This window comes from Plectropomus leopardus, chromosome 8, assembly GCF_026936395.1.
Source record: "Plectropomus leopardus strain MGB_pleo_1.0 chromosome 8, ASM2693639v1, whole genome shotgun sequence".
NCBI classification, from domain to species: domain Eukaryota; kingdom Metazoa; phylum Chordata; class Actinopteri; order Perciformes; family Serranidae; genus Plectropomus; species Plectropomus leopardus.
The window spans coordinates 29525355-29543611 of NC_142183.1; the positions used below are offsets into that span (position 1 = coordinate 29525355).

At 41.1% G+C, this 18257-nt stretch overlaps 1 protein-coding gene across 2 annotated transcripts in view; it reads left to right on the forward strand.

Moving 5' to 3' along the window:
- The first annotated feature begins 2105 nt into the window (after positions 1–2105).
- The window catches only part of nrg2b (neuregulin 2b), a 78548-nt gene continuing 62396 nt past the window's right edge, over positions 2106–18257 (forward strand). For both annotated transcript variants that reach the window (XM_088081353.1, XM_042493905.2), the window contains exon 1: positions 2106–4455. In XM_088081353.1, coding sequence (XP_087937479.1) covers positions 4044–4455 — 412 coding nt within the window. In that variant the 5' untranslated portion in view covers positions 2106–4043. The remainder of the gene's footprint in view (positions 4456–18257) is intronic.

Sequence of the window (18257 nt, forward strand, 5' to 3'; positions counted from 1 at the left end):
AAGAGTGAAATCTGGGACAAGTGTGCACAGACATATTCTGCATAATAACTGTAACAAAAAGGGTGTCAGACGTATATATTTTAGCATCACGGACAGAAATAGAGCATCACCCTGACAGCAGAGCAGGGTAATGCTGTCTGTCATGTGAAGCCAATCCAAGTGACCTCATCTACCCCCTGCTGAAATCCCGCTGCATTACCAAAAACAACCACTCTGATAATTCCCACAGGTTCAGCGCGAGTATCAGGGGACTGGTGGAGGCAATTGGTTGCAGTCTTCTCCGGGTTAGTCAGCAGGAATCGGTTTTCCCTCCCCTTCGCTTTGCTAACAAGTTATTTGCTTTCAAGGCTAATTTGGAAATTCTTAAATTGTGTGGTCTTTGAATGGGCTCTCTAATGAATGCACGAGCAGTTGTATGAATGATGGAGAGACGGATCGGTGAATGGGTGGGCAGTGGGCGGAGAGAGAAAGAGGTGGGGGGTGGGTCACTGGACGGATCACACTCTCTGATGGGCTGTATTTTCCCCTTTGAAATGCTGTGCTGATGCCTGGAGTGGAGGAGTAATCCCAGTGATGTAGGAACATCAGCATTTGGTTAAGGAAAGATAAACCTGTACGTCTGATAGCATTTAGCACCATGGACAGCGCACAGATTGAAACTGTATTTTATTGTTGGAACTAAATTTTTGTTTATTTTTCATCAACAACAATACAGTTTATGCATTTCCTTTTTCTTTTTCAGCTGTATATAACATTTGTAGATGTTTTATTAAAAAAATAATACGTTGTAAAATATTACATAAACATAAAAAGAAAACAACAGAGACATCCACTTCAAAGTAGTATATAACCAAACTTGTTAGTTAGAAAAAAATGAACAAATAGATACAAAAAAGAATGAAAAATATTGATAATTATTGTCCACTCTACATGATAATCACACAAAGTACAAGTGCAAAACTTTGGTATTCTACTGACCATGACATTTAACGTGTGCATGTGATGTGTGCAAGGGGGGAATGTAAAAGTAAGACTTGAGCAAAGCCCTACTTGATTATAAATCTCATTGTATTACTAAAACCATGACAGGACCCCGTTGTTTAGTTAAAGTGAATATCTACAGAGTATGTAATTTGGTCCATTTGGTAAAGGCCCAGGACTTTTTGGATCTGTGTTCTGCTTGTAGTTTCTACAACCTGATGGTAACTCTCTTTAAAGCTGCTGTAAGTAATGAAAGTCAGTGGTTGACAGTAACAAAGTACATTTACTTAAGTGTTGTACTTAAGTTCAATTTTTGAGTATCTGTACTTTACTTGAGTATATATATATATTTTTGGAAACGTATTACTCTACCTCTACATTTGAAAGACAATTTTGTCCTTTCGACTCCACTGCATTACTACAAAGGCTCTCATTTACTTGTTACATTTGCTTTGAAATCAGAAGATTATTTAGGTTTTCTCTTCTAAAATGCAAAGTCCATAAACTGTGATCATACAGTTCTGTGAATGGTTTGTTTGTCAAAGTGGTGTTCCCATACCTCTACCTCGTCCATGTGCTGCTCAGACTGGGCAGCTTGTTAGTAGAGGCAGGTTGAGAAGAGAGGTCATCGGAGAAAGGTTGTGAATTCAAAGAACTCTAGTAAGGTTTTTCTGTCTAGCTAAGTTGTTAAACAGTTATAAACCTACAGGTGTGTAATAATTGGGATGTTAACACTGTTTATTTATAAAAAAAAATTAAATGAAATTGGTGGCTCTTTTGTCAATTTGTGATTCTTTGGGCATTTTAGTAGGCTTTGCCGCATATTCAAAAAGCTTTTCATTCTATAGGTTATTTAAACAAATCAGTGCATTCAGCCGGTTGTTTTAGTCTCATTAGGTTCTGTAAATGTATTGTGACAGTGTTCAACAATGCGTTGATTTTTAAAAACAGTTATACTGAATACTTTAATATTTTTTAAAAGCAAGTACTCCAGGACTTTAACTCGAGTAATGATTTGACTCAGCAGCTTTCACTTGTATAGGAGAAATATTTGACCTATACTTTGACTCAAGTAATAGAGTTGTGTTCTATGCCCTCCCCTGTGGAAAGGGTATTTCTTATCCTTCTCATTCAGACTCACAGTAATTACAACCAGTAGTACTACTGCAGGATCTTGTGCAATATCTTGTTGAAACACCTGGAACTTTTTACTTTGATTCAATTAATTCTTCAGATCTGAATGTGTAGCAGTGATACATGTAGTGAGGAGACAAACCTTCATTGCAGCAATCTGGCTGTGGCCTTCAGCCTGTATGAGCTCTCGTGTGATGGGCCTGTTGGGACAGAGCACTAAACCTGTCAAGCCTTTCAGCACCACGGACAGTTCATGACGTGACCCTGCGGATGGTGAAGCGGGAGGATGAGGCCATCATGGTAGCTGCATGCTGTGATGAAATGGCTTCTCATGCATTTTCTTTATCATCTATAGTAAGGAAAAACTATCCACATGTCCCCTACATGACATTATATTTTATCCCTTTCTCGGCATGGACAATGAAAGCCTTTCTGACCTCTAGCGAAGGGCGCACAGCTCCTGACAGAGAGGGAAAGGAGAATCTTATGAATGGCTTGATTGATTGAGATGGAGGCAGGAATTGGTTTGCTTTGGAGGGAGGAGGGGACACTTGTGGTCACCATATATTGTGTAAAGCTGTCTTTTTATTGGCGGAGCTGTATTCAATGAAAAAAGTGGGTTTTATTAGCTGTAGTTGAGCAGGATTGGCAAAAATATTTGTCTAGAGTGTCTAATACCTTCAGACTGGGGTAACTGATGCCCCCACGTGTTGCCCCAGAGTCGTTAAAGTATCCCGAGGCAATATTAGTGAACTATACTAAAGCATTACGTGGCACATGTCAGGTTTTGGGTGTGCTCTCCTGCAGCGTGCAGCGAGCGTATGTATGTCTGCGCCTGAGGACATTTAAAGCTGAAACTCTCGCCTCACCATGCTGAGGAATCCATTGAGAGAATTTCGCAGCGTTAGTCATCGCAACAACTATCCGCAGTGTGTGTAGTAGTCGCCTATAGCCTCTCTTGCACCTCTTGCACCGGAGATCCACTGTGGGCGCCGTGCAGGGCTTGGCTACAGGCTACAGGCTGTGTCTGTGCACCGCGTGCGTGATTTCTCCTGCACCCACCCGCAGAGGTTTAACACAGTCGACCGGCATGGTCACACGCCGGTTGTGTCGGTGTGCCGGTGGGTGCCCGGGTCATTAGGGTGTTTGCGCAGGACGTGGCGAGCCGACGCCAGTGACCGGGCAGGTGATGTTTGCTCACGTAAGCCGTTCGCGTTTGATGAGGGGCGCAGGGGACGCGGCTGGAGGGTGCGCGCTACTGTTGCATCGCCTCGCCGGATAACCGCTGCTATCTCATCCTGTCCGTCTGTTCCTCCCCGGTATTTCTGTTCTCTCTCTGTTTTTTGGTATATTTTGCTCACCGACAAACGGATTTGCAGGAGTGGGACTCTTTTGACGATCGAAATAAGTGGATAAAGGACCTGTGCGTGTGCGTGGAGTGCGTATCGTTTCTTGTGATTCCCTATACGCGCAAGCTGCTTTTTTTTTCATTCCAGAGAGGCAATGCGCCCACCCATGCGATGCTAGCCTATTAGCTGGAGAGAGAGAGAGAGAGAGAGAAAGAGAGAGAGGAAGAGAGAGAGAGAGGTTTCAGCCCTGGATTCGAGAGGAGGCTAATTTACGAGTCTTGTTTTGCCTTTCAGGAAAAGGGGAGATAAGAGGGGGAGGGTGGTTGGTGAAGGAGAATGCAGCAATCACATTTTTAAGCATGCAGAAGCGGGCCGTTTCCGGTTCCTAGGCTGGTGTGTCCCCCCATCCGAGGCCAGCAGCCGTATGGGGAAAGCAGCGGCAGACACAGATGGCATGGACACTTCCACAAGGTCTGCCGCTCTGCCCTGCCTGCTCTGCCGGAGCCCGTTCGCCGCCGTCTCTCTCTTCCAGCTCGCTCCGCCGCCCAGCAGCACTGCAGCACAGCACAGGCTGACGGCATGAGGCTTGATCCAGTGCATTTCTCCATGCTGGTCATCGGGGTCTCCTTCGCCTGTTACGCCCCGAGTCTCAACTCTCTCCAGGACCAGGCGTACCGATCAGCCGTGGTCATCGAGGGCGAGGTGCGCTCCTCCCCGGAGAACGTCTCCTCCCGGGAGCCCTACAGTGTGAATGTCAAAGTGCTGGACGTGTGGCCCGTCAACAGCGGCGGCCTCGAGAGGGAGCAGCTCGTGACCGTCGGGGACTTCGGTGCCGAGGCCCCGTGCACCACGGTGGAGAAGGACCACAGATATATCTTTTTCATGGACCCCACCGCCGAGCCCTTGGTATTCAAGGCATCGTACGCCCCTGTGGACGCCAGCGAGCCGGAGCTGAAGAAGGATGTGGAGAGAGTGTTGTGCGAGGACTGCGGTAAGTTTCAGGCTTTTCCGTTGTACCTGCCGTACACTCACACCGCACTATAAGGGCCACTGGAGCTGCCATGGCGATGTAAGGAGACAGTCACCGTTCTCTGGCTGCGCGTGCATGTGTGGAGTCTATACAGTGTGTCAGCGTGCATACACGTGTGCGTGCGCGCGAGCCGATTGACACTTCAGTTCTCCATAACCCGGTCACCCATAATGAAATGAGAAGGGTGGCAGCAAACGCGTGTGTGCGTGTGAGAGATAGTCAACCCTCTTAGTTAAACCCAAGTTAAACCCGGGTTAAGCCGCAAACAGCTGGTTCCTTTTATTGATTAGACCAAAGATCAGCGCAAACTTCAGTGTCGCCTAGTTTCCAGCAACATCTGCATCATCACATCATTACAGTGAAGTCATCTGCATGTGGAGCCTTAAGGTGGCACAGCTCCTGGGTGTGTGTCAGAGATAGTTTAGCCGAACATGTGATGTGAATCAGGGACAGCAACCTTGTCTTGAGGTAACCTCCTCTCCAAACTCAGTCGCCTACAGCCAGCATTACACGTCAAATCTGTTGCTGTTTTCTATCAGATATTGTGGCAAAATCCTGACAGTGCCAGTGTTGACTGCAGTGACAGTCTGTGGGTGGTGGTAACTGTTCAAATCTCTCAACTTGTTGCAAGTTCCCACCATAGACTTTTGAAATTGTGCTTGTATTTATTGCAGTACGCATAAAAGAATCTCCCTGAGAACTTCCTGGTTTTCAAATTTTCTGTGAGAAGTGGCTATAAAACTATGTGCAGCAGCTGACCAGGCCTGTCAGAAACTCTGTTTAACTTATTGTCACCAGCATGGCGTTTATAAAGGAAAAATCTGAACATGACTCAGAAAAAAAAGCCCAAAACTGGGCCTATAGTCTTAAAATGAGGGTTTTGCACTTTTTTCCTTTTCTTTCTCATATTTTTTCCCTTCATTTCTCTCTGGCAGCGAGTAAACAGGTCTTGAATTGACCCCTTTTTTTCCCTTTACACCAAAGGTAAAAGAAAAGGTGCAGAATCAGGGTCAGCTAAAATAACACATAAACTGAGCTCTACGACAGTATGATTTGTGTATCGTTCAATCTGCCAGTTGGAAAAGCTCTCAGGTCTTTTACTTTTAAGTAAATTCTCTAAAAGACAGCACTGACTATTTGGCAAATTATCTGCACGACCAATTTAACTTGTGTAAGTGCTACACTGCTTCTAAGATGATGTAACTTCAATTTGTACCATCTACTACTGTGTTAGAGCATCTGCTTTTCCTGCTGCAAACATGGTAAAAGTACACAGGAAGTAATTTCCCCTGCTACACAAAAGAGAGGAGAACACGATCTTAATTCTGAAAGTGTCACACATTTCTTCAATACAAGCTTTAATAGCACCGCTGTAAATGTTTTGGGGTTCATATGTGAATGTGAGGACAACAGCTGTGAAACAATGAGATTATACAAAGATTCATTTTCCATCTTTAAGCTCTCCAAATCCAAAATCAACATAGTTTCCATGCAAACCATCCACCAGTGTCCATAAAGTGTTAAATTCAAACAGGGAATAACTCGGATGTCTCAACAAAGGGTTCATCCAACGTTTGAGCTAACAACGTGATGTTCTATTTTTACCTCCGTGACATGCTAAAATTATCAAGTCATTTATTTATGACGGTGCTGTTGCAATCAGGCTTCCGTCTAAAACACATTTTCCAGGCAGGGATAAGCTCCGGAGAGGAGATACCTACTTATGAGCTGATTCACCCCGTGTGCGTGCACACACACACACACACACACACACACACACACACACACACACACACACACACACACACACACACACACACATAGACACTGCAGTGTGTGTGTGTGTGGCAACCAGTAACGTCCTCATGTCCATAGTATCATCGGAACATAAACGATTGTCACTGTCATCACCTCTGTTTCTGTCCTAGGATGGCCTGGATTCATCCACCATAACTAACCAAAGCAGTACAAAATCCACGCCCCGAAAAAGTTATGAGGTTAAAGGGGAACACTTCCACCACAAACGTACCACTTTTTGGCATATTTTGTGCCAAGTACCTGTAAACCCTTTATGAAAATGTTTGTACTCCATCTCTTGAGACAGTTGACACACAGTCCAAAAGATATTCAAACATTATAACTTTTTGCAGCACAAATGCAGCTTCATGTGTCTACTTGTATGCTTAGTACATCTCAAACACATAAACTTGTGGTAAAATATTACAAAATAACCCCCCTCTGCAAAATGCCAACAACTGCTTTTTGGCCAGGACTCAGCCTCCGTTGTAGCTCACTTACTGGCCACACTGACACTTTTCATTGGGTGGATGCAGTAATGTCAGGGTAGCTGGAGAATGAGCTACGACCGAGCAGGACTCCTGGCCAGTGATCAGACTGGAGAGGGTACTGTAGAACAATTTAATTTGAGACAGAAGTAACTGCAGCTTAAAGATCGGTGGGGGTAAGGGGCGTGTCAGCAGACACACACCCTGAGCGTGACCAATCCCAAACTCAGGCTAAACACAGCCAGCCAATCACAGCCCAACAGTTGGAGCACCCACTGCTGTACATACATACCCCTGTCAAATTCTGTCACCACACTTTTATTATAGTGGTGCTTTTGTTTACAGTTCATAGCTAATTTTCTACAGTTCTTTGTTAAAATTGCTATCAGTTTATTCACTTGTGCCACTTTATTCTACCAGTGTAGTATACATTAAATTCTCCATCAATTCTAAGTATAGAACTTAAAGGTGACCTATTATGCTAAATTCCAGATTCATACTTGCATTTTGCAGGGATCCTGGGGATCCTTAAAAAGTCTTAAAAGGCATTTAATTCAGTAATCTAAAAATAGGCCTCAATTGGTTTTAAAATGTCTAAAATAAGTCTTTCAAAAGTCTTAAATATGGGAAGACGGAAAGGATGGAATTAATGATTTTTTTTCTGACACTGCATTGAAAAATCTCAAAATAAGTGGTAACATCTTTTTATAAGTTATCATTTTATTAAAAACATAAAATTTACTTATTTTCTCACCCATTAAAATTGCCCAAAACAGTCATGTTTTATATTACAACAAATATGATGAATGTTGTCCCATAATCCTAAATAACTGATGTTCAGTTTTGGTTACTGTAAATTGGTCTTAGATTTCATTCCAAGTGTCATTAAAACAGTCTCAAGAAGTCTTAAATCCAACATGCATCCAACAGCTGTAGGAATCCTGGTTTTGGGTTTCGACGAGAACATGTTTACATGCTTTAAAGAGTAACTAAGTAGTAAGTAGTAAGCAAATCACTTTTTTCAGTTGAAAAGCAATATATGGGTATTTAGTAGTGTTACTGATTGATTCAATTCCAACTCTTCAAATTTGAGTGCAAAGTAGTAAAATTCTACATATGTTGTTATAAATATGCATAGTGACTGCCCCTGTTGCAACCCTGTCTCCAGCCTCTCACCAACTGCCTACTTTGTGTGTGTGCGGGTGGCAGGGAGATCCTGTGGATCGAGAGGCGGCACAATTTGGTGACTAGGTGTGTCTTCACCCCCCTTTCAGCCTTTCTCATTTTTGAGACTTTAGCACATTTCTGGGAGCAAGCTCTCAAGCCAAAACTTCGGGGGCTAAGTAAATCTTCAATGGTCAAAAAAACACATAGCGTGTGCCTGAAAATATCTGTATCACCTTTTGTCTGAAACGCTCTGTTTTAGCACCTGTCTCTTCAAACCTTCCTTTCCAAAAAGCCCAGTGTGCCCTGATTGGTCAGTGTTTCCTGGTATTCCACATCTCATTACAGCTGCAAGGGAATGACTGTAATGGAGTATAGCCACCCTTTGAAAAATCACCAAAAACAACCGGCCATGTTCCAGCAGAAATATGCTCCAAAATCCTGGAGAAATTAACAACATCCGCAACCGGGATTACCGTTTTCCCTGACGTTAGCGTGTAGCTACATATATGAAGATATATTTGGATTTTGTTCGTGTATTTGCAGATCTGTTTTATATTTGCAAAATATTTTTGTGAGTTTACAAATATTTTTTGTTTGTATTTGTGGAAGGTGCTTCATATTTACAGACTTCATATTAACACATGGATTGTCGATCTGTTCACACAAATAATAAGGAGACAAATTTATCTCCATATAGATGCTGCAGTGTATGTAATGAGCAGATGACCATATAAAGAAATCTGCCACAAGCTGACGCCAGCTTGCCTCGAAAGCTTGAAAGTAGAAAAAAAGAAACGGAAACTGAGTATTAAAAATGGTCTGAAGACGGAGGTTTTTGCTCACATTTTAAGTCATTATTTGAAACTTTGGCCACATTTAATATGAACATCCAAAATTGTAACATTATGACAGAAAATAAGGAAAAGCATAATAGGTCCCCTTAAAATATAAGAAAGTTTGTTCAACATAAAGATGATAATATATTACAGTAGCCTACAATACAGCATCGTAATAACCTTATTACAAAAATGCAAACAATCATATTAAACAGTTAATCAGTATAAAAACAACAGAGGAGCAATCATTACAGCTACTCTGATTCACATATTTGCCATGTTTCTAGACTACCAGCACCTGTCAGACTGAATTGCTGAAATTTAGAGACCTGTTCTAGTTATTTCTGGGCTACATGAAAATGTAAAAGCCGCATGTCAGCTTTGTTAATTTTAACACAGACAGTGATATAAATATTAGCTAATATTTGTTTGAAACAACTGGTTATTACAGTAGGTTACTATCTTGAGGTTTAATTCTCCTGCCAACGAATGTTGACATTTACAGCAAGCCACGGTTGTGCAAAGTTAGAAGCACGGACCCCTCGCTGTGAGAGAAATTATGAGACACTAAATCTCTTTTGCACTATAAAAGACAGCAGAGCCATCTTCCAAAAACAGAGCCAATGCTGATTATATGGTAAGAGCGAGAGGTTTCTCTCTTACTGTTTGTGTTATTGAGTGCGCCACAGCTAATCCAATAACCTCTCCTTTTCCCTCCAACCCACACCTCTGACCAAAACACAGAATCCAGCCTGATGAGGCAAAAATACACATCAGACTCTTTAGATCTGCAACACCTGATGTGAAAGAATGGAGCACAGTTATCAGGGCTTTAAGAGTTTAGTAATTGATTGGGAATCTTTTGTTCTGTCCTGAGCGACTAAAACCACATGCATGTCTCCACGGAGCTCAGCTGGCCTTCACTCTCTCACTACTCTCCCTGTTTGACTCAGTAAAAATAACTGAGGTGTGTGGACAGCTCACACTCCCCTCTTAGAAAGTACAAAACCAGTCCTGTCTTCCATCCCAGGCAGTCTAAAGCGTAATGTAGGTCTTCTCTGATCACTGCTGTTGGCATGCCTTTTGAGAAACATTGACAGTTTCTTCCTAAAATAGCTTTATCTGATGCCCAAACATGCTCCTGTCACTGATGCTGTATCTAGTGCTGCATACCTCAACTCTCATGCTCTCACTCTGTCTCTCTCCCCCTCCTCCTGTCTCCCTCCTCATGCTGTAGCTGACTGTAGCTGAAGTGTGTGGTTCAGCTGATGCCTGCCCTCCTGTCAGTCAGCCACACTGAGGAGGAGAGAAACTGAGAGAGGGGGGAGGGAAAGAGAGGGAGACATCCTTAGCTTTGAGATTACAATTAGATGCTGCAATAGTGCATATATGTACAACTTCCAATAATAGCCAGGGCCTTATTTTCACCTCATTCTGACTTCAGGTATAGTTTTATTTTTTTCTTTTACCTTGTATTGTACCATGGCTAAAAATGAATTTAATACTATTCTATAAATAACCTAAAATCAAAAAAATATATTTTTCCTCTTACCTGTAGTGCTCGAGTGTTAGAGATATCGGCCGTAGAGATGTCTGATTTCTCTCTGTTATAATGAAACTAGATGGCACTCAGCTTGTGGTGCTTAAAGTACCAAAAAAAAAGAGGAAAAATTCAACAACAATCCGTCTTTCCAGAAATCATGAACTGGCCACTTGAGATAATCCACAGCGCTTGCTGGAGGAGTTTCATGTTGGAACTATTTTTTTTCTACCAAATTACACCTGCCAACCATATCACTGTGCAGAAGGAAGCGTTCATCTACTCATGGATGAGAGGCTTATTCTGATGGTGAAAAATGTAAACATTAATGGCGTCCTCCTCGGCTAAGTTGTAATGTTAGCTATCTCAGTAATGCTAGGTAAGCTAGCAATAGATGCACACTTCTCTCTGTGCGTGATACAATAGGCGGATTATTATGATAGTTCCTGCATGAACTGCTCACAACAAGGTCTGTGGATTATCTTGAGTAAGTGAGTCATGATTTCTTAAAAAAGAGACATCGCTGTTGATTTTTTCAAATGTATTTTTTTGGTGCTTTGAGCACCACATGTTAAGTATCACTAGTTCCATTATTTTGCAGAGAGGACAGACATCTTTACGGCTGATATCTCCAACACTTGGCAACTCACACCAAAACAGTCTTAAATAGCATTTTCAGTAAGATGAAAAATACAAAGTTTGATGTGTGGTTGAATTGCCCCTTTAAAATCATCACGTTTAAGTGCCAGTTTGTTTAGCAGCATTACAGGAATAATTCAGCATTTTGAGAAGTATACTTTTTAGATTTTTAGTCAAAAGATCAATAACCTGTCTGTGCATTAAGTATGACATTGTGGTCAGCCTAACCATGTTAGTTCAACCCCTCTGATGTTCACTAATCGATGGACTGTATCTCCTTTGTGTAACGTGTGCATATACATGCCAAAAAATGTGGTTTAAGGAGGAGTTACTTGTGTGAGTATTGACTGTGGTTTTTCTAAGTGTTTTTGTTATAGTGAGGTTGCCAAGTTTGTTACGATACAGACACTAAAACCTGCGCACACTGACTGTATCTGGCAACCTGTGTTATAGCTGCAGATGTCGTGCAGCACTAGGCAAATGGAGAAACTGTTATCACCTGAAAAATAGTCACAGCATGTAACTCCTGCTAAAAAAATTGTCTTTTTTGGATAATTCTGCTCATATATGGATTAAACAACCAGAAAATTTTGTGTTCATTATGGAGCATTAGAGTTGTGGTTGGTGTAATTTTTTCATTTTGGACAGCGCCGGGCTAACTGTTTCCCCCTATTTCCATTCTTTATCCTAAGCTAAGCTAACCACACTGTGACTTCAGCTTTGTACTTACTGCAGCACACAACAATGAAAGCAAAAAAGCCCATTTGCTTTAAAATGTTGAACTATTCATTTAAAGGGATCATTTGGACAAAATGTAGATCTCAGAACACTCACAGCTCTCAAATGATCAGCCAAATTGACAATTATGATTTCTTGATAAATTGGAATGTATGTGCATGTAGGCATGTGTGTGAGCATGCATGCAAAATGTGCATAATTATAAGTGGTATCAAATGTGTATACAAAGTGTATTTGCAGATTAGTGTGCATGCATATGAGACCATGTTAACTGCGTGACCCCCTGCATCACAGCCTGGGTTTGCATGTGTGTCCCAGCAGAAACCTTATCAGTAGCAGTATAATGTTTCTGGGCTAACATGCAGTGCTGTCTCTCAGCTCAGCCTCACATCAGTGTGTACAGCAGCTGGAGGGCAGAACCACTGTGGCATTGATCTCCAAATCCCAGAATTAGGAGAATTTTGCTCTGGTGCAGCATGTCAAAAACAATCCTTGCAACAGGAAACATATCCAAGGCCACACCCTTGAACAAGTCGTTAAACCGGTGAATTTGAGCTTTCATTACGGCCGCCTCTGGTGCTAACACCTTCCGGCCTGCCGTGAACAATTGTCTCTATTAGCCAGTGATGAGAGAGAAGTGTTTTTTAGTAGAGCGACATTACAGAGTTGTACATTTACAGGCTTCGCGGTGCATGTGAATAACATGGGCACACTGCTGTTTGCACAATACTTTGTGAATTCTTTAATTAAGAGGTGGTCCACCTCAGAGAAAAGGTGCTGCTCACGCTAACATGCATACTGAACGTTAATATGCACATGCAGGGAGATTCACTGGTTGAATCAGTGACTTGACAACACTGTGTGTGTGTGTGTGTGTGTGTCTGTGTGTGTGTGTGTGTGTGTGTGTGTGTGTGTGTGTGTTTGTGTGTGTGTTGGGAGAGGTCCCTCACTTGTCTGTCTCATCCTCTTCCCCTCTTTGTTGCGTTATCTGTGTCTATTTCAGACACCCTCTGTGTGTCTCTTTCTCTTCTGTTTCTCTCTCCTTCTGTCTCTCTCACTGTCCTTGTCTCAACAGAGCATTATACCTCTACACACACATACACACACACACACACACACACACACACACGCACACACACACACACACACACACACACACACACACACACACACACACACACACACACACACACACATAGCCATGCCAGTTAGCTGTTGCTGTTGCTGCTGTGCTGCAGATGCCCCAGTGTGCTGTCATTAGCAGGGAGATCTGGGGCTGCTATAAATTATGCACACTGAATAACAGAAGGCTGAGGATTTCTCCCCTCTGCTGCCTGCGTGTATATATGTGTGTGTGTGCGTGTAGAGAGAGGATGTATAGACCATGCTTTGGCTCATTTATGTCCCACTGACATTATACTGATCAACTTAGCTTGTTGACGTGTGTTTCAGCGTGCTTTTCCGTGGCTCAGCACACTCACGACTGCCTTACTCATGTACATGTCCTTCAGATATGTAGCGTGTGTAAGAGTGTGTATGTGTGTGTGTGTATATGTGTGTGTCCTTGCTTGTGAATAATGTATCAGCACTCACCTTTTTTCTCCAGCAGTCAGCCTTAGTAGAAAACTCTGACACATGCCTCTTAAAGGGACCAGCCTGGCGCCACATGGCTCAGTTTGTGAATGAGAGAGGTCTTTGTGTAACCCCACTTACACACGCACGCACAAAAACACGCTAGCACACACATGCAGATGCACTGCACACACCACCCACACACTAATGCGGCTGCCGCTGCACACACCCTCCTCACTGCATCAGCAAAGTGCCTGTTTCAGACAGGATGGATTTGGCTCTCTCCGCTTCTCCGTTCAGATTATTTCACCGCAGAATTAGATTAGACTTCAAATTCAAAATTGAATAATTAGAAATGTTCATGCCAAGAACTTGTCAGTTGGTATTCCCGATAAAACATTTAAAAATGACAAGTTTGCTACTGTTTTTGATAAATCTGAGGCGTCCTACTGTTTTCTTGGAAAGCCATTTTAATCTTTGGCATTCTTCTCCATAAGTAGCCCTGCTGTGCCTGACTGTAAGGGGCTGGCATGCAGTCAGCAAATGCCTCAAATTCATGAAGTTGTAAAATGGCATTTTCAGCTGTCACTGTTGGTAACGCTTCATGAGCAAGAGTAGCTCTCTCTCACAGCCAATGTGCTTTTGAGCAAGGTGCCTGTTCTGGTCAATGTAAAAATGAGGAATAGTATCACTGAAACAGAAAGTGTATCTCTGCAAACATTTCTTGGGCGATATAAGGGTTAAAACATCCCTTTGGTTCTATATCAGGCTATCTTCGGCTCAGAAAGGCATGGGCTATCTTTATCTCTCTTTGTTGTGGCGATCTTTGATGGTGACAGGTGGAGTATCTTCATCTGTCTTCCAGATGTCCTCCTCTGCCTCTCTAGATGTTATCTCTGAACTATTATAGGCTTGTGGTGGATACTGTGTGTACTAGATGTTTGTTTTATTTTTGCATGCTTCTGTGTGAGCAACATATTTGCTTTTCTGAAGTAGTGGATCTGCATTTTCTTTTGAGGGAACATTCATTTCATTAATTGAGAAGATGCTGGCAATCCATTGCCTAATTTTAGCTTATGAAACAATATGTCAGCTTCCCTTGTCAGCTTGCTTTGAGATAGTGAAGTTTGTTGTTTGTGATTTGGCAATTATACTGCAATTGCAACAACTCCCAAGATTGATTTTGCCTCATTTCTTTCCACACAGAGGTAAAATAGTGTAGATTTGGATCTGCACAGCAGTTACATCACTATCTGCAATAAGAGCACTGAGTCTTTCACAGTTAGTCGAAAAAGATTTGACCAACATAGCAACTTAAAGGGAAGTAAAGAAAACGGAGAAGATGCTCTATGGCTGTATATTTTACTCAAATATTCTTGTAAAATGTTTGTTTTTGTAGTAAAATATTATAACAAGTACCCTTGGCTTCAGCAAGACAAATTATTCCTGAGAATATAAGACTTGTTTTTTTCTATTTTTTATTTGTATTATGTTCAACATATTCCACGTTGATAAAAATCAACAACATATACATGTTGTTAGAGAGGCTGCCACGGAAAAGAGCATGTTTGTGATAAATTACATATGTGGAGACAGTGACGTCAGATGTACTGTCTTACATACAATGGCAGAACTAAAATGAAACACACACGCTTAGTGTGTATAGGCTGATTAACACTTATTATCTTACCTACAGTGGTTTATAGCAGTTTAGTTGCTGCTCTGTGCGCACAAGAAAACACAGAACACAATAAGAAAACACTAGATTTACAGGCGAAAAGCTGCCCGATATCGAACATTTCAATCTACATGAAAGCACATGTGGCTGTACAGATAACATGCAGCATCACTCTTACCGAATGCAACATCCTTGTTTTTCCATAGACTATTTTTTTAGTTGGTTTTGGAATATTGAATGTGAATTAATATACCAGTATGATTATTTCATGTCATTTTCCGGGCTATTTGCTGGTGGCTATTTAAGTCCAAAGCCTATCTGAGGTGAAGGCATGCAGTCATTTCAGGAGCATGTAGAAAACCACACAGGCCCATATGTTTATCCATCAATTTTACCATGTTTTTCATACTCGAAGAACAAAACAATAACACATCCACAAGCACTCGAAAAGAAACTGTCAAAAATAATTTTTACAACTCTGTTAAATACACCGTGCTGGACAGGTTGCAGCTGCTGTGGTAGTACTCCAATCACATGTAGTACTAAATCAAAGACTGCTTGCAGTAATTGGCTCAGGCAAAACAATACAAACAATACTTTTTTGTAGATCTGGTTACGAAAAGGCTCTATTGTAGGTATAATTTGGCTAGAGAAGTTCCGATTCTTGTAAGTGGATTATTTTGATTCACACCTGAGTACTGATACCCATGTGCTCTAGTGGTCGTGAGACTGACTTACCAAAAACAAAAAAACTAGAGTGACTAAGTTGATGGAAATCAGTGATAAAAAGAAACCAAATATATTTACTCAAGTACAAATGTGAGATACATATACTTTTCGTGAATATTTGCACCTTTTTACTTCTCCTCCTTGACATTGTATTTTCATAGTGTTTGCATTTTTACAAAAGTAAAGGATCTAAACGTCTTCTACCACTGATGGTACTGATGATGGAGCTCTGTGAAAGGTCTATGATATTTTTGGAAATATAAACTCTTGTTAGCAACACCAATTCATTTCTGGATTTTGGCCTTTCTTTAAGGATTTTTGAGCATTGGATTTAGACTTTTTATGGGATTTGTTGGCAATAGGAAAAATGTAGAATACCTGTCTTTTACTTATTTGTTTACATTTCTTTTGTGCAGATCTTTTTCAGCTGATACAGTCAACATATTTTTAAATACCAGTAATAAGAAATAATCACATGGTGTGTACGAGCATTTGTTCTGCTGTTATTCAGGGTAATCGTCCTTCCTCTCAGTGGTCCAGCATGTCATTACCTTTATTAAGCTCATTCACTAAAGTCTACTGTCTGTCTTCATTAATGTCATCCATTTATTCACCATGTGTCTCCCGGGTTCCAGTGCGTACATTTCAGCTTCAAAAATAGGAATGTGTTCGTTGAATCATGGATCATCAGTATTTCCATTATCTGTAACTATAATCATACTGTAAAATAACACAAAGGTGGGTCTCAGAAAGGCTGTGTTTAGGAAGATTGAGAGAGAACGTGCATTGTCTGTTCTCTTGTTTCCCATATCTCTCTGATTTTACTAAATAATTACACAAAACTGATCATTTTAGTTCATTTTATAGTAGCTAACAACTGTAACACCCCCATTTTCTTCTGACCAGTCAAAAAAACTAATTTCTTCTGCTGTTAAACATATTTTAAAACACCTAGGTAAGAGTTGAAAGTGAAAAAACAACTTGTTTTATCCATTATGGTTGCTGAAAAGTAACAAATGTTAAATATGGTCCCTTATTAACCACTTGGATGTGAAAAAACACAACTTTAAAGTGACATACTGTCTCTTCAGATGTAGTAAATGAGCACTCCGTCTAACAGAAATTGGACTCACTCTTAATAAATATTTTCTCTCTTTTGTATCTTTGGTATGAATCATCACAGGCCGACCGGCTGATAAAGGAGCATGCAGTGATCGGTCTACTGAGGTTACATTGCAGGGTTTCTGGGAAATCAAATTCAATCACAAAAACAGGTTCCTCTCACTGCTATTTGGTGTTGCCAACATGCAAAGTTGCCAAGTGCAGATTTAATCCTCAGTAAACCTTTGTCAGTGCACTGCGTTCATTTTAGAGGATATGGAAATGCCAGTGGGACTTGAATGCACAGCAGTGCCAGTCAAACAGAGGGCCAAAAGGGCCTGCATCCTATTTTCAAATGTACCACACCAGTTTGACTGACAACTTTCATTTTATGTGGTACCACACAACTTTATTCATGGCAACATTCACATAGACTCTAGTTTGACAGCTATTTTTGATTAGTTAGCCAGTATGCAATGTTTACATACAAAATGTATAGGTTGCATCTTATCATAAAGATACAATACACAAGACAGTAACTAGATTGTAATGCCCTTGCCCTTGGTTGGCCCTTGGTTCTTTGTGGATCCAAAGAACAGAAATCAGAAATAAAACAATAGTACTGTATGTTGTGTCAGAGAGGGAAAACAATCCCTGCCTTCTAAAAAGAAAAAAAAGATGGTAGTCAGTAAGCTGAAGCAGATCCGACTCTCTTAGCCCTTCTTAGCCTTAGCCTTTCGATGTTGTAGAAAGACTGGAAAAAATGACTGAAATTATTTAGTAGGCTGTCACTTAGATTCCAGGGTCTGTAGCTACTGTACTTTTCTACCTTCAAATCAAAGTGCACACCCTCATTTCTACACTTAAGGTCATTCCAGGGTCCAGGGGTGTAGGAACTAAACTTTGGTCCTGAGCTGTCAAGCTGAACAGCAAATGTCCCGAGACAGAAAAGCCATGGTTTGTTACAAAGTAATTGCTGAGATATCAGAATGCAGTGACACCTCTAAAAATATGTCCACAGGGATAAGAAACATGAACAGTTAAATGAGCAGACATGTTGAAAACAAGCTGCAAGTTTTGTCACATTTACCACAACTTCATTTGTAGGTATCAATCAATCAGTTATTTTTCACATGAAGTCATACAAGGTGCGACTCCAGTGAAATGTGAAATTTAGTCCTTTTTGTTTCTTTTTAAATTGTTGGCTACTGTTTTATAATTTGCTGTGTTTCTGGATGGTTCTTGTAATCCATGGCTTCTGTTTGTGGAATTTGGTTGTAATTTTGGGTGAAGTTGCTTCTTCTTCTTGCCATCTTCTAAAACAGAAAGTGAGCAGGCCTGTAGTGTTGCTAATATCCAAAGTACATTTTGGGTTGCAGTTTTATTGTTTGCCCTTGTTTTCTCTTTGTAATACAGTAAATTGGACCAACTTGAGGATTTGTTTTCAACCTGTATGATTGGCTGACTGCTTCTTGCTT